The sequence below is a fragment of the Conger conger genome, chromosome 13, assembly GCF_963514075.1.
Source record: "Conger conger chromosome 13, fConCon1.1, whole genome shotgun sequence".
NCBI lineage: Eukaryota > Metazoa > Chordata > Actinopteri > Anguilliformes > Congridae > Conger > Conger conger.
In genome coordinates, this window is record NC_083772.1 from 41,648,478 (window position 1) to 41,663,249 (window position 14,772).

Sequence of the window (14,772 nt, forward strand, 5' to 3'; positions counted from 1 at the left end):
GTGCTTATGGGTGTGACCTGTGGTTGTTGGGGTGCTTAGGGGTGTGACCTGTGGTTGTTGGGGTGCTTATGGGGGTGTGACCCGTGGTTGTTGGGGTGCTTATGGGGCTGACCTGTGGTTGTTGGGGTGCTTATGGGTGTGACCCGTGGTTGTTGGGGTGCTTACGGGGGTGACCCGTGGTTGTTGGGGTGTTTACGGGGGTGACCCGTGGTTGTGGGGGGGTGTTTACGGGGGTGTGACCTGTGGTTGTTGGGGTGTTTACGGGGGTGTGACCCGTGGTTGTTGGGGTGCTTATGGGTGTGACCTGTGGTTGTTGGGGTGCTTACGGGGGTGTGACCCGTGGTTGTCGGGGTGCTTATGGGTGTGACCTGTGGTTGTTGGGGTGCTTACGGGGGTGTGACCTGTGGTTGTTGGGGTGCTTATGGGTGTGACCCGTGGTTGTCGGGGTGCTTATGGGGGTGTGACCCGTGGTTGTCGGGGTGCTTACAGGGGTGTGAGGTAAGAGTCGTAGTAAGATGGTGGTGCAGGGAACGGCGAGCTGGTGCTGGAGGGCCTCGGTGGGCGGGGTCTCCTCGCTCTGTGACGGCCCCCTGCGCAGTCGGCACTGGTGCCCCCCGGCGTTCAGCCGCGCCTCGCCGTCAAACACCCGCAGCACACAGCCTCCTGCAGGGCAGACACGGGCACTCAGGAGCCGCTGACGGAGAGAGCCGGCCACACTCTCCTCCACAGAGGCGCTATGGAGGGTCATCTTTTACCCCACACAAAACGTCAACGGCAATTACACACTCAGGGGCTTTGTCGTTACTCCCCGTCTCGATGCGGAGCGAGGCTGTAACCGAGAATAGGAAATGAATGTGGGCGGAGCCGGCGCCGGGGGCGGACCTATCGCGCGCAGCGCTCCGGTGTCGGCGCAGAGCGTGTGCGCCCGCAGCAGCAGCAGTGTGCCGGGGTCGAAGGTCGTCTGGCCGCCGGGGTCCGCGGTCAGGCGGAAGCTGAAGTCCGGGCTCCGGGCTGAGGAGCTGAGGTCAGGGAGGGCCTGGATCTCAGGCACGTCCTCCAACCCCGAGTGCAGGAGTGCGCCTGTCACCTACACGTGGGGGACATACACGTCATTCAGGGTATTTTAACCTTCATATCATGTATGGGGTCAATATGGGGTCAGTTGTACTGTGACTTAGGTTTAAAATGAGCAGTTTCCCAAATATACCCTGAAAGTTCAATATTGTTCTCTGGGTAGGGCGGCCTGTAGCGTAGTGGTTAAGGTAAATGACTGGGACACGCAAGGTCGGTGGTTCTAATCCCGGTGTAGCCACGATAAGATCCGCACAGCCGTTGGGCCCTTGAGCAAGGCCCTTAGACCCTGCATTGCTCCAGGGGAGGATTGTCTCCTGCTTAGTCTAATCAACTGTATGTCGCTCTGGATAAGAGCGTCTGCCAAATGCCAAAAATGTAAAAATGTAATGGGTATAAATATGTCACTTTTACAAACAAAAAAAATACAAGCGAACTGGTTTTAGGTAAAACGTTATGTACTTATAGGCTACCTTACTTTACAGGCTACCTAGACAAACTGTTGTACCTTTTTAGGCACTTTTAGTACCTTTTCCGAGAGTGCGATTCCTGAACTTGCCAATCTACTTCTGAGGAAAAAAGAACTGCACTTGCACGTGTTCCTGAGACAAAGTTAAGGACGTAAATTGATTGAATTTAGCTTGAGTGAAATCTGGCACTGGCTTAGTTGATTAACTAAATGTTGCAAAGAGGCGTACCTTTATAATGGAGGCATTGTCGGGGATGTAATGCACTGAATCGATATACAGGTCAAAAGGCTGCTGGGTGCTGGACTTGCGAGGGATAGAGAGTGAAGGATTGTGGGGGATCCAGGGGGGATATTGGAATGGAGATTCTTCAGAAGACGGATCACTGTTAGCCAGGAAGCAAATATGCTTTTTCATTCATACAATTCACAGCCTACAGACCACAGGTTGTAGCAGATCCACCTTAAGACCACTGCAACTTCCCCATGTTTATAATTCAGAGCAAACATGAAGCCAGACTCACAAAATAGCCGAAAGCAAGACCGTTAGCATTTCATTTGCATTTCAGAGAACAGACGTTCAAACCCAAAGCATACATTTCCTTCTGTTTTTCTCGTTTAAAATAGTTTAAATGGACATGATTATTATTGACTGACTGATTTAGAATTACTAAATTATTCTGTACAATCATACAGCATAGATATTCATCAACATACTATTTTTGCCTTTTATAGTTGGCAGGCTGTTGTGGGAGTAGGCATCAAAATAGTGAAAAGTCAGACCTTTTTCATATTGTATAAACACGAAATGTGACCTCAAGGCCATTCAAAATAATATCACGAATGTAGAAAAGGGAATAAAATCAGAACTTAAAAATGTGTCCTGCTCACCTCATGGTTTTGAGCAGCCTTTGGGTTTCTCTTGATGGGTCAAAAGTAGTCATCTGGAGTTCTGAGCCCGTCTGCAAGAGGCCTACGGCGATATACCAGCTCTCAGTGCATACCCAGGAATGGGATCTCTAGACCAGGCTCTTAAAAATAACCTTAACATTCCATAATTATTAATCTTATTCTGCTTTTCATGTCATAGAAACATGCCCCCAGTTTGATAAAGACAGAGCAGAAAGCTCGCTGCTCTTGGTAGCTGATTAAATGGACGGCAACTGAAGCCCCTGTGCATATACAGCGCATAAAGCATTCTCCAGAAAGCTGTACACGCTTTTTAATCCTTTATGGCTCCTTTTATCATAGGTGTGAAAGCACCCAGACAAAGAACCATGTCGCCTGACAAAGAACCCTTGAACTAGACAGGATTCTTCAATGGAATCACAGGGTTCCATTTTGGAACCACTCCCATAATGCAGTATACAGTATGATACTGTAAAATAAATAACAGTAGTCTACTCTTAAAAATGTTATGTAAATTTACAGACGATATGTGTGAAATTGCATATATTAGCATCATATATTCAATGTGTCAACTGCTCCTGAATAAAGAGGTTAGTGTGGAGGGCTGTATACATATGACTAAATTAATACTGAAAACAGCTGAAATACCTCTGACGTAACCTCCATCGTCATTACTCATTGGACCCAGAGGAAAGGTCTGGCTGTGGAAGGCCATCACCCTGCGGTAGTGATGTTACCGTTTACACCGTGAACACAGAGTGTGTGTTTTTCGGGGTACCTGTTGGGCCTTGTGAGAGGGTGTGGTTCCAGGGGGACCCCTGGGCCTCCCCTGGCAGTAGTGGCACAGGGGATGTGAGCTCAGGGAGAGCCCACACTCTCCTGGCGCCAGCTTCTTGCTCGATGAAGATGTCTACCTTCGCCCATCCCAGCATCATCGGTGCAAAACCTACACCACCACAGTCACACGAATATGCACTGATTTGGCTAACTTTTCAAGAATAATAGGTAGATAATTAGCAGTACAGACACAAAAACAGTCTGTAACACAACCAAAAAAGACATAACTAATTCCTAATTCACCACTGAGCCATAGGGAACTTCAAAAGACGAGGCCAAAGTGGCCAAAGTGGTCTAGTAACAGAGACAGAACTGGGCGTGTGTGTGTTTCTGTATGTGTGTGTGTGTGTGTGTGTGTGTGTGTGTGTGTGTGTGTGTGTCTCAATGGGGGTGGCCTAGCAGACTTCATGCTGACATCCTGCCTGAAGACCCCAAACTTTGCGACAGACCTGGCGTTTTACTTTTTGGTTTGAGTTGGAAGAATTCTGCTTTTCATCACTGGTATTTTTGGAATGTTGGCTGCCTTCTGATTTCTTAAGCATTTTGGGAGGAAACAAACTGGGGTTTGGTATTTTCATTCATCCATTTCCATTATGACTGTTTTGTGTTATGTGTTCATAATACTTACAAATTCTTAAGGTATATTTTGTCTGACTGCCCTAAACAATACTCTATGAGGTATAATCACCAATTATGAAACTAGATATTTACATGTGGCTGCAATTATTATTATTTTAGGAGTATTAATACTAAGTGGACAGTTAGCACACATAGGGTGGGACAAAGTCAACAGAGAGGGATAATTATGAATGTTTTGAGGCTTAAAATGACTTTACCGGTGTTCTCCTGTTGAGTGTACGCAACTTTAAAGACCACAGCAGGTCTGTCCTTCTTTGAGAGCTTCCCTCTGAAGTCTGATAGATCCAGCGAATCAAAGCACAGGACATCTGAAGCAGAGCAGGAAGTTTGAGCTCCGGCATGTTCATGAATACAGTGCCGTGCACTGCATCATGAAAAAACACCCGAATCGAAAACTACATCCAGGAGAAACTTCTGCATAGAAATTCCACACATGTTCGAAGAGGAGACAGAGCAGAAGCGCAAGATGCAGGCCAGCACTTTAGAGCTAGAAAACAATTCTAATAAAGGCTTCATTAAAGTTATAAAGCTTCACTATAAAACTGTCATTAACAGTTATAAAGGCTTCATTAATGTTATAAAACCTTCATTATGAATCCTTCATTAACAGTTATAAAGGCTTAATTTACGCTATAAAACCTTCATTATAAAATCTTCATTAACAGTTGTAAAGCATTTGTTAACATGTTATAAAGTCATCATTATATAGCACTCATTAACATGTTATAAAGCCTTCATTATCATTAACAGTTACAAATCCTTCATTATAAAGCCTTCATTAACATGTTATGAAGCCTTCATTAACAATTATATAAGTAAAAAAAACCCTGTTCTCAAACATGACATCACGCCACTTGACTGAAGGTAAACCCCTCTAATCAAAAATCCACACTTATGAATGACCCATAAAAATGTTACACACAGAAAAAAAGTTGCAGTCTCTGTTACTGCAACTGATATAGAGATTATCTCCAAAATGAAAAACATATTCTCCCCTGGAGCCCACTTAACACTGAACATACTGCAGCGCACACAGCGTACACACACAGCCACACATTAAAGGAGAGGAGAAGGAGAGTTTATGGAGACAGGAGATAAACCTGGGCGGCTGCCATACCGCTGTAGCGCAGTCTGTATTCAGGGGGAGCGGAGTGTCTCCGGGGTGACTTCACCTCGACAGATGGCTTCAGGAGAGTGGGCTTAGAATGCAAATTCACATCACCGTGAACCACCGTCGCCGTGACGTTCACAGCGTGCGGATCAAACCCCGCCGGGCAGGCCTGAAATACCGACGCGGAGGGAGATCTGAGAGGCAGCGCTGGACCGTGGACAGGGCCACTTCCACCGCACATGAAAGGCGCCACTTCTTAAGCGCACCGACCCACTTCATTACACCAAAGTACATGCTTTTTCAGCCAGCTCTTTTCCGGTCGGGAAAAAATGTAAACAGGACGCAAATAGACTCATTTACCACGCCGATGTAGGATGGATATTTTTAGATTAAAGGCAGTCTAGTTCAATTTGCCTTCTTGCTGACGCCCTCAGTATCAAAGAACAGTATGGTTCCAGTGGCATTTCATAAAAGCGGGTCATGTGTCCAATCAAAAAGCAGACTAAACGTGTGAAAGCCAAACACTGATGCAGAAACAAGTTAAAAGCGGTAATGACTCACCTGAGGGAATTGAGCTTTTTCAGGCAGATCCAGAATCAGAAGGAGATTGATGTCTTTCAGTCCAATAGGAAGAATCTGGCCCAGGTATTCTAAAGAAAACACACAGAGCCACACACTCACACAGGTAACAGAAACACACACACTCACACAGGTAACAGAAACACACACACAGGTAACAGAAACACACACACACAGATAACAGAAACACACAATCACACAAGTAACAGAAACACACTCACACAGGTAACAGAAACACACACTCACAGGTAACAGAACCATACCCTCACACAGGTAAGAGCCAAACCCTCACACAGGTAAGCGAGTCACAGAGCCAAACCCTCACACAGGTAACAGAGCCCCACCCTCACACAGGTAAGTGAGTCACAGAGCCAAACCCTCACACAGGTAACAGAGCCCCACCCTCACACAGGTAAGAGAGTCTCAGAGCCAAACACTCACACAGGTAACAGGGCCACACGCTCACACAGGTAAGAGAGTCTCAGAGCCAAACACTCACACAGGTAACAGGGCCACACGCTCACACAGGTAAGAGAGTCTCAGAGCCCCACCTTCACACAGGTAACGGAACCACACCCTCACACAGGTAAGAGAGTCTCAGAGCCCCACCTTCACACAGGTAACGGAACCACACCCTCACACAGGTAAGAGAGTCTCAGAGCCAAACACTCACACAGGTAACAGGGCCACACCCTCACACAGGTAAGAGAGTCTCAGAGCCCCACCTTCACACAGGTAACGGAACCACACCCTCACACAGGTAAGAGAGTCTCAGAGCCCCACCTTCACACAGGTAACGGAACCACACCCTCACACAGGTAAGAGAGTCTCAGAGCCAAACACTCACACAGGTAACAGGGCCACACCCTCACACAGGTAAGAGAGTCTCAGAGCCCCACCTTCACACAGGTAACGGAACCACACCCTCACACAGGTAAGAGAGTCTCAGAGCCAAACACTCACACAGGTAACAGAACCACACCCTCACACAGGTAAGAGAGTCTCAGAGCCCCACCTTCACACAGGTAACGGAACCAAAGTAAAACGAATGTGCAGATGAATGGTGGTGCAGTCACTGAAGATGTGAGATGAATATAAAAAAGACTTTACTTTGCTCTCCTTAGTCGTAAACTTTCAATCATGTTCATTGTAATCACCAGCGAGTCAAAATTATGTAGGCAATGGGCAATAACTCTCCCATTCACGCTTTTATATGAAATGGCATTAACCAAGATGAAGATGACTTGATTAAATAGCAAAGTAAAATCATTGAAGGGAAAAATATGTTGGCAGAGATTCAAGGGAGAAAGCACAGTACACCAGCCAGAGAAGTTCAGCCAATAGCAGGCCACGGTACCGTGCGGTGCAGCCTCCTGGGGGGATGGCCCATAAAGAAACCTTGAACATAAATGACACATGCCTACATTCAGTGCACATGTCCAGGCCTAAGGAGACAAAATGGAGGCAGTGGAGTATGAACGGGTATTTCCCCTAAGGCCCTCTCTCACCTCGTGTCTAATCTGTTCAGCCCTGGGATGTCATCAGCCAGACCCCCCTGCTGCAGGTGAACCCAAGCCCGCCGAATATCTGCCGTGAAGAGGTGGCTGGGGTGGACCAGCATCACCTGAACCAGGAGGAACCAGGAGGTCTTTCAGCTCCGGGAACACAGGACCGGAGCAGGTCTGACCTCCCCGAGAAGGTCCTGCTCCCAACCCGGGCTAGTACCGGCTCGGTCAGGATTTGATTTGATTGAGGGGTACATTTCAGCAGCGAAAGTTGTATGGATAAGCCAGAGCCCTCTCCATCTGGCAAAAGCGGGTTTGACCTCTCTGGGAAGGTCAGGCTACCAGCCCTTGTGAGCTCCAGCCGAGCCAGGATTTGATTCCGGACTGCGGGGTACATAACAGCTCGGAAATCCCACGCTTTCACTGGATAAGCCACCCGAGAGCCCCCAAAATAGGGTCATTTCCAGCCTCTCTCACACTCTGGTAATTTCCGAGCTGGAGGGCATGTTTTCAGCGGAGGGGCGAGGAGATGCATTAGGCGGCTCTCTCTCTCCCGCTCTGGTAATTTCGGGGCCGGAGCGTGCGTGCGGGCGAGAGGGGAGGAGGCGAGTCGGGTACCTCTCTCAGGGCCGGAGCGTGCGTGCGGGGCGGGGAGGCGAGAGGGGAGGAGGCGAGTCAGGTACCTCTCTCAGGGCTGGGGCGTGCGTGCGGGGCGGGGGGGCGAGAGGGGAGGAGGCGAGTCGGGTACCTCTCTCAGGGCCGGGGCGTGCGTGCGGGGCGGGGAGGCGAGAGGGGAGGAGGCGAGTCGGGTACCTCTCTCAGGGCCGGGGCGTGCGTGCGGGGCGGGGGGGCGAGAGGGGAGGAGGCGAGTCAGGTACCTCTCTCAGGGCCGGGGCGTGCGTGCGGGGCGGGGGGGCGAGAGGGGAGGAGGAGGGTCAGGTACCTCTCTCAGGGCCGGGTAGTCGTGGGCAGCGAGCAGGGCCTCGCGGAGCAGCAGAAGGAGGGCGAGGCAGAAGTCCTCCATCACCCTCCGGCTCCAGTCCCGCATGAAGAGCTGATCCCAGGCCAGCAGGACGGCCGGCAGGTCCAGCACCCCCACCAGGCCCTGGGAAAGGACATCTCAGCGCGACCATCTCCCCCAGGGGCCCACTCCATCACGCCCCGCGTTCACCTCTGATGAAGTGGACGGGACCCACCCTCCCCCGGCCCGAGATCCAGCGGCCCGCCACGTCGATACCGGCAAAGCACATCCATCAAACACTCGACCAACAGACCGCATTCATGAAAATAAATGAAAGTGCATCTAGAACCTTCTTTTTTTTTTTACCTCCCCACCCCTAGTCGTGCCGCCGTGCACTTTGTCTTTGTTTCATACGGAGCCTTCATGAATTTCGTAATGTAATCATAATATTTCATTTCACCTCCATCTACTACGAAATAACAGAAAGCGTGCTGCTTGCTAACGGTTTTCTGCGGTTAAGGCAGTCGCTCTGGTTTTAAGAGCGGGCGCATCGCGACGAAGCCGGCCTCGGCCGAACACCGAAATTACATTTACATCAAAACCCCATTTGAAGCGGGCGCCTTACCTCCCCGATCCATTTGTGCAGGAACACGGCGGGGTTCTCCAGGAGCTCCCTGGTGGCGGCCAGGTGTCTGTCTGACACGCCGGAGACGTCCAGAGCTTCCAGAACCTTCTCCCTCTCCCTCGCCAGGCACTCCACAGCGTAATCCTGACACAAACGCACACTGACTACTTTCTTGTGCATACCGTCCTGAGGGGCTTTCTACATGAACCCAAGGGGTCTCCTAGTTTAACAGACCCTGTAGCTCTCCAGGACCAGGGTTGGAGTCTGTATGTTATTATGGTTAAAAGACTTATTGCATACATATTCAAGTGAAGCCAAGTCAACACAATCCTGTATGTAATAAACAGGAACGTGCAGCCATTGAAGCTATAGGCTGCGTTCAAACAGCACTAGTCAGTGTCACTCACTATGATTAACTCCCTGAAACTGTTTGAGAACAAAAAAGTTGCATTCAAATGTAAAGTTTGCAGAACCCACACCAACAATATGTGGTGCAATAACTAGATGTTAAGTGTCCCAAAACAAATTTAGAATATAAATCCATGAGCATTGTAGAAGCAACGGCCTGCACAGTTACTCAACCTCGGGGTCCAGGACTGAGTTCCTGGAGGCGCAGAGCTGCAGATGAGCGTGGAGATCGGGGTCCTGCTCCTGCAGCCGGCTCATCACAGACTCGGCCATGGCCAGGACCTCGTCCCCGCTCGGGAGGTACCTCTGGGACAGCAGGTGCAGGTACATGGACAGCTCGTAGCAATGCTCGGCTAACGGGAGCAAAGAGGCTCGCGGTTAAACCCTCTGAAGAGCAGGATTTTTAATTGAAGTCAGTGTTCTAGAATGCAATTGTTTTCCATTACCAATGGTGATTGTGACATGAGCAGTTCAGCTAAGAACATTCTAATTCTGGTCACAACCACTACTGGCAATTGAAAGTAATAGTGTTCTAGGACTCTTCCTTTCGATTACCAGTAGTTATTGTGACATCAGCATTAGAATGTTCAGGTAGGAACATTCTAATCAAAATGTTCTGACACCTTAAAGGGTTAAAGCAGTTCTACCCACAGCAGACAGTCATATATATACCCCTCTCTCCCGTGTGGGAGGCAGTTTGTAACCTGAAATTGTAACAGCAAACAGAGCACTCTGCGTCAAAGCGTTCGGCATTCAACCGCAACACTTAACCGACCAATCGCTTCAGCCACCGCGCTCCGTCACGACGGAGGTGGAGCCACCACGTTACCGTCAGAAAGGGTTGCCTTGATCCGTCCCTGCGTGGCTGGATCAAATATATAAAATGTGGATTTTCTCTACACTACCCACACCAACAGAACCGCCACTCACCCCCCACCCACCCCCCAAAGACATAAAGATAAAAACAACAGGCCTCATCGAGCAGACTGCTTCTGAAACGCTCATCGCTGGAGACCCATGCTCAGCGAGACCTAGCGAGTGTAAACATGATGTACTCCATCTCAAAGTACTTCCCCCGTTTGCTGCTGCAGACAACATCGCTGGAAGTTAAAATAAAAAACACCACCTCCCCCCCCCCCCCCGCTGTGAACCCGAATCCACTGGCTTTTATGTTCTTCCTTTATGGCGGGCACGTTCCCCCGCGCTCAGAGACGGTACCTTGGGCGGGGGTCTGTTGAAAGGCGATCTGGAGGGGGAACAGCCAGTGAACGAGGCTGGGCTGGTACACCCCGCTGTGCACGTACAGAATATTCAGGGCCTTGCAGCTCTCCCCGATCATCTGTTCGCTGGTGGCGAAAGCCTGCATGCAAGGGGTCCGCTCATACACCTGAACACACACGAGGGCTCAGTTAGAGGGGAGGGAACTGAGTGGAAGTGCTCCTTTACATGGCATTTGCCCTGACACTACTTAATAATCAAATTAAGATTCATGCACTAAGATATACATTATTGAACCCTGTGGGGTGATTTGTCCTCGTAGTTACTCAGCCCCACAGTGCAGCACCCGGGGGAACAACTGCAATACCTTGGTCATTACATTACATTACATTACATTAATGGCATTTGCCAGATGCTCCTATCCAGAGTGACGTACGGTTGATTAGATTAAGCAGGAGACAATCCTCCCCTGGAGCAATGCAGGGTTAAGGGCCTTGCTCAAGGGCCCAATGGCTGTGCAGATCTTATTGTGGATTAGAAGCACTGACCTTGCGGGTCCCAGTCGTGTACCTTAACCACTACGCTACAGGCCGCCCTGACCCCGCCTGGTCAAGGGCAACGGCAGGAGCACACCTGACCTGACCTGTGTGTCATTCAGCTCCTACTTAACTAATGAATTAAATTCAAGCTAACATTCCAGAAATACCAGGTGATGGTATTAGTATTATTGAATGAGAGTTTCTGGGAGGCGGGTCCTTTTGAAGCGGTCTTTCAGTATGACACGCCCCTGCAGTCTGTGGTCCAATGCTGACAGAGCAGAGCCCACCAGCAGCCGGTCCCCGGGAGGGCCGTCACAGGGGCGGAGGATTCCGGTCAGTGGGGTTTTCTACACAGCGAGGGGGCAGGCAGAATGTTCCGGCGAGATTTGCACTGCCATTTGGTCCCAGCTCGCCTGACTGGAGGACGCAGGAGGGGCGGGGTCAGACGTCGATGGGAAATTGGTTAAAAACAACTCCGCCTCTTGTAGCTGTGAATGGCACTCGGGTATGTCAAAGGGAGGGGCTTGGCTGTGAATGGCACTCGTTTGGCACGGAGCTGCGCCCTCCTGCAGCCTGCAGTCAGATGAGCCGAGCCGTACTGTAGCTCAAACGGAGGGCGTTAAACACCTGACTGGCCTTCATCCCCATCAAAGTCTCACTCATCCTCTCGAAAGTCCGCCCTCACCTCAATCCGCGGCTTAAATTTCAGCACGGTCCGCTCTCCTGCACCGCAGTCGATATCCCCTGCCCCCGTCTCCAGTGCAGTGTTCGACACCTCTTAAAACGCACGCGGCCAAACTGCCTGTTCGTAATTCAATAGAAAGAAATCCTTCCTTTGAGCAATTACGCAATGGAATTACTCTGTCAAGTGCCGTGCTCTGGCTGATCTGTTCAAAAGTATGCAACCTGCTACCGTCTGTGCTGGAAAACTATCGTTACACTTGAACAGCGTGCATTTGATTGAACTGTAGCAGGGATAATATTGTTTGCTCCATCCCCATAAATAGGACCATTACTCTCAATATGCCTAATCTAATCTAGTGCTCATATACCTATGATTATCCATGAGAGCATTAGGCAAGGGATAATGGACAGTATGTTTAGCAGTTCATGTACATTCAACCGCTAACAGCTTATCCTGGGTCAGACACCCAAGCCTTAATTCCTATATGAAACTGGTCCAAGGTCAATGGTGAAAGTGCACACTCTGTATAAAACCTTTAATCTTTAATCATCCTGAGGTCATCCTAATAGGTCTGCAATACATTCCCGCTGCTAAAATCCACATTCATCTCCATAATCCGTTCCCTATTACTGCAGAAGGGAACCTATTGGCAGAAATATGAATATATGGAGAAAGATTAATTTCCCAGCATGCACTGTTGATCACGGTGAAAAACCCCACCCACACATTTATGGTGGATAATGAAAATTCTTTGTGCAGTTCATATGGAATGGCAATGTTCCATTAAAAGATACAGGAGCCAAGTATCCAACTAGTGGAGGATACCAGTGGGGCAGACTCAGGTTATAATTCACATTAACCCTGGCAACGGGCTTCCTAAATGACACTCGCAGAGACACTGGAAAAGATGTAGGAAACACAGGGGCACTCGCAAGCCTTCAGGTCTGGTTAGGGTAACTGAAACACGGCAATTGCGGTAAAACCGGCCTGTAGCGTAACTTTTAAGATACATGACTGGGACACTCAAGGTCGGTGGTTCGATCCCCAGTGTAGCCACAATAAGATCCGCACAGCTGTTGGGGCCCTTGAGCAAGGCCCTTAACCCTGCATTGCTCCAGGGGAGGATTGTCTCCTGCTTAGTCTAATCAACTGTACATCGCTCTGGATAAGAGCGTCTGCCAAATGCCATTAATGTAATGTAATGTAATGTAAAACCGCAGAACCAGAAGCATTAACTTGTTCGCTAAGACAGTTTGATTGCTACTTTCATTGTTTGTCTCATCGGATTAATCTACAAGGTCCAAGTTCTTTCTGGTCCTCGCAGTTCCTAGCACTAGGGTCGAGGGTCTTTCAGCGCACTTGTCCCTGGTTACGGGTACGCGCTTCGCGCTTTGCGGGACGTCACTCTGGACAGGAGCGTCCGCCGACCGGCCGTCATGCGACGCGGCATGCCGGCGGTCCTCAGGGGCGCTGCGATGACCTCACCTCCACCACGGCGTTCTCGATCAGGCCGGAGACCGGCGATCGAGCGGCGCTCCTCAGCTTCAGCGCGGCCGCCCTGCGCTCCACCGCCCGGCCGAACCGCTCCCGCGCCCGCCTCTCCAGCCTCCTGCAGAGCGACCGGCCGCACGCGTCACACGCTGGAGCCGCCTGGACCCCAGATCGCCGTGCGACCGCGGCAGCTCCTCTCAGGGACGCAGACTTTTTATCGGTTCACACAAGTCACAGATTGACAACATATGGCGGGGCTGACTCACTGTGGGCTATTTAAGCCTGCTCACCCAAGGGATTGAGTTACAGTTCTGGTACTGTGTAATTACAGTCTTGTGGTATCCTAAAATACCACCAAAATAGACAGGAGTAATCGAGCGTTGATATATGCGTCACAGCTTGATTATCATGGCTAAATCAATGTCAGCGAGGGCCCAATGATCGCACTCGCATGGCTTAAACCACGGCGAAGATGGATAACTGACTTCATGTTTTTACAGGGAACTACGATTTACAAGGCCTTTCAGTCTGTGATTAATTAGCTCGAGGCTGCAGCTGTCAGTGCAGTAACTCCCAGAGGGTAACGGAGCGCAGAATGGAGTGGTGCTGGGTAATGTAGTCCTCATGCTCACCAGGCGGAGTCCGAGCAGGAGGCCCGTGGTCTCAGGAGCTTGTCTATCCACACGGAGCCGCGCAGGGAAGCGGTCAGCGGGCGGCCGCCAAGCCTCTCGCACACTTCCTGCATCCGGCCCGGGGTCAGAGGTCAGGAGCGCGGACAGGGCCCGTCCCAGCACCTCGCTCTCCACGCAGTGCAGCGGGGGGGGGGTCGGGCCGGCACGCGGGGGCCCCGATCCTGCAGTGACACGCAGTGACCTTCTCTGTAATGCTTCTGTCTTTCCTCGTTTTAAAGCTACCTCCCCACTTATACATATAGTTGAGTATACTGGATGAGGACGTTAAGTTGGCTAAATTTTCTCTGAATGTAGTGTACTTAAAATCCCAGGATAATATACTAATTTCCAGGGTTTCGCAGAGTCAGGGTTTTTTCAGAAAGTAAACAACTGTTTTAGTCAGAAAGGTACGACTTGCAGCTTGGCTTTCAAAATGAGGTGCAGTTTTGCTTACATTTTCCTTCGATAACAACGACACATGAACATGGCCACGAAAGTATGGTTGGAAAGTAGGATGGAGGATCATTTTTGCATACTGCCAATCGCATGCTAAAACCTGATGCACAGGAATAGTACAATTCCTGCTGAGGTAGCAGTTACTCAAGGCCGGATTCAGACCTGCACTTTAGTGACTTGCAATTGTGAGACTGACACGTCTGAATTTGGCGGCCACCTCCTCCCTTATCACTTACAATGGTGGAAAACAAACTGTAGAGAACAACTGTTTAAAGAAATGTGCGGTATGTCCAGGAACTGTGTGTTCAGCAAGCGGGCTGAAAGTGATGAAAGGAATCTATTCCACCTCATTGTTAAACTGCGCTGGACACGACATAAAAAGCTCTTGCCTCCACACATGCAGTTTATTCACTGCCTTTCTATTTGGAACTGCTGGCATTTTCCAACTGCAAAGGTGACTCTGCAATCTGGGTGGCATTTTGCCCTTGTAACTCTTAATAAATCTTGAATTGAATCCAATAATACATTTTTTTAACCATTCGAAAAATGTGTTTACCCATCTCAGGAATATCCTTCTTTTTTTTTTTTTTTTTTTACGAGG

At 49.7% G+C, this 14,772-nt stretch overlaps 1 protein-coding gene across 1 annotated transcript in view; it reads right to left on the reverse strand.

The window, feature by feature from the left end:
* Positions 1–13,263, reverse strand: part of LOC133108492 (uncharacterized) — a 36,002-nt gene extending 22,739 nt beyond the window's left edge. The window contains exons 1-15 of the mRNA XM_061218057.1: positions 13,039–13,263; positions 10,330–10,498; positions 9,286–9,464; positions 8,704–8,847; positions 8,061–8,222; positions 7,121–7,236; positions 6,970–7,010; positions 5,595–5,683; positions 5,040–5,202; positions 4,120–4,230; positions 3,225–3,392; positions 2,429–2,510; positions 1,770–1,923; positions 883–1,087; positions 488–663 (exon numbers count right to left, since the gene is read on the reverse strand). Coding sequence (XP_061074041.1) covers positions 488–663; positions 883–1,087; positions 1,770–1,923; positions 2,429–2,510; positions 3,225–3,392; positions 4,120–4,230; positions 5,040–5,202; positions 5,595–5,683; positions 6,970–7,010; positions 7,121–7,236; positions 8,061–8,222; positions 8,704–8,847; positions 9,286–9,464; positions 10,330–10,477 — 1,938 coding nt within the window. The 5' untranslated portion in view covers positions 10,478–10,498; positions 13,039–13,263. The remainder of the gene's footprint in view (positions 1–487; positions 664–882; positions 1,088–1,769; positions 1,924–2,428; positions 2,511–3,224; positions 3,393–4,119; positions 4,231–5,039; positions 5,203–5,594; positions 5,684–6,969; positions 7,011–7,120; positions 7,237–8,060; positions 8,223–8,703; positions 8,848–9,285; positions 9,465–10,329; positions 10,499–13,038) is intronic.
* Positions 13,264–14,772: the final 1,509 nt, after the last annotated feature.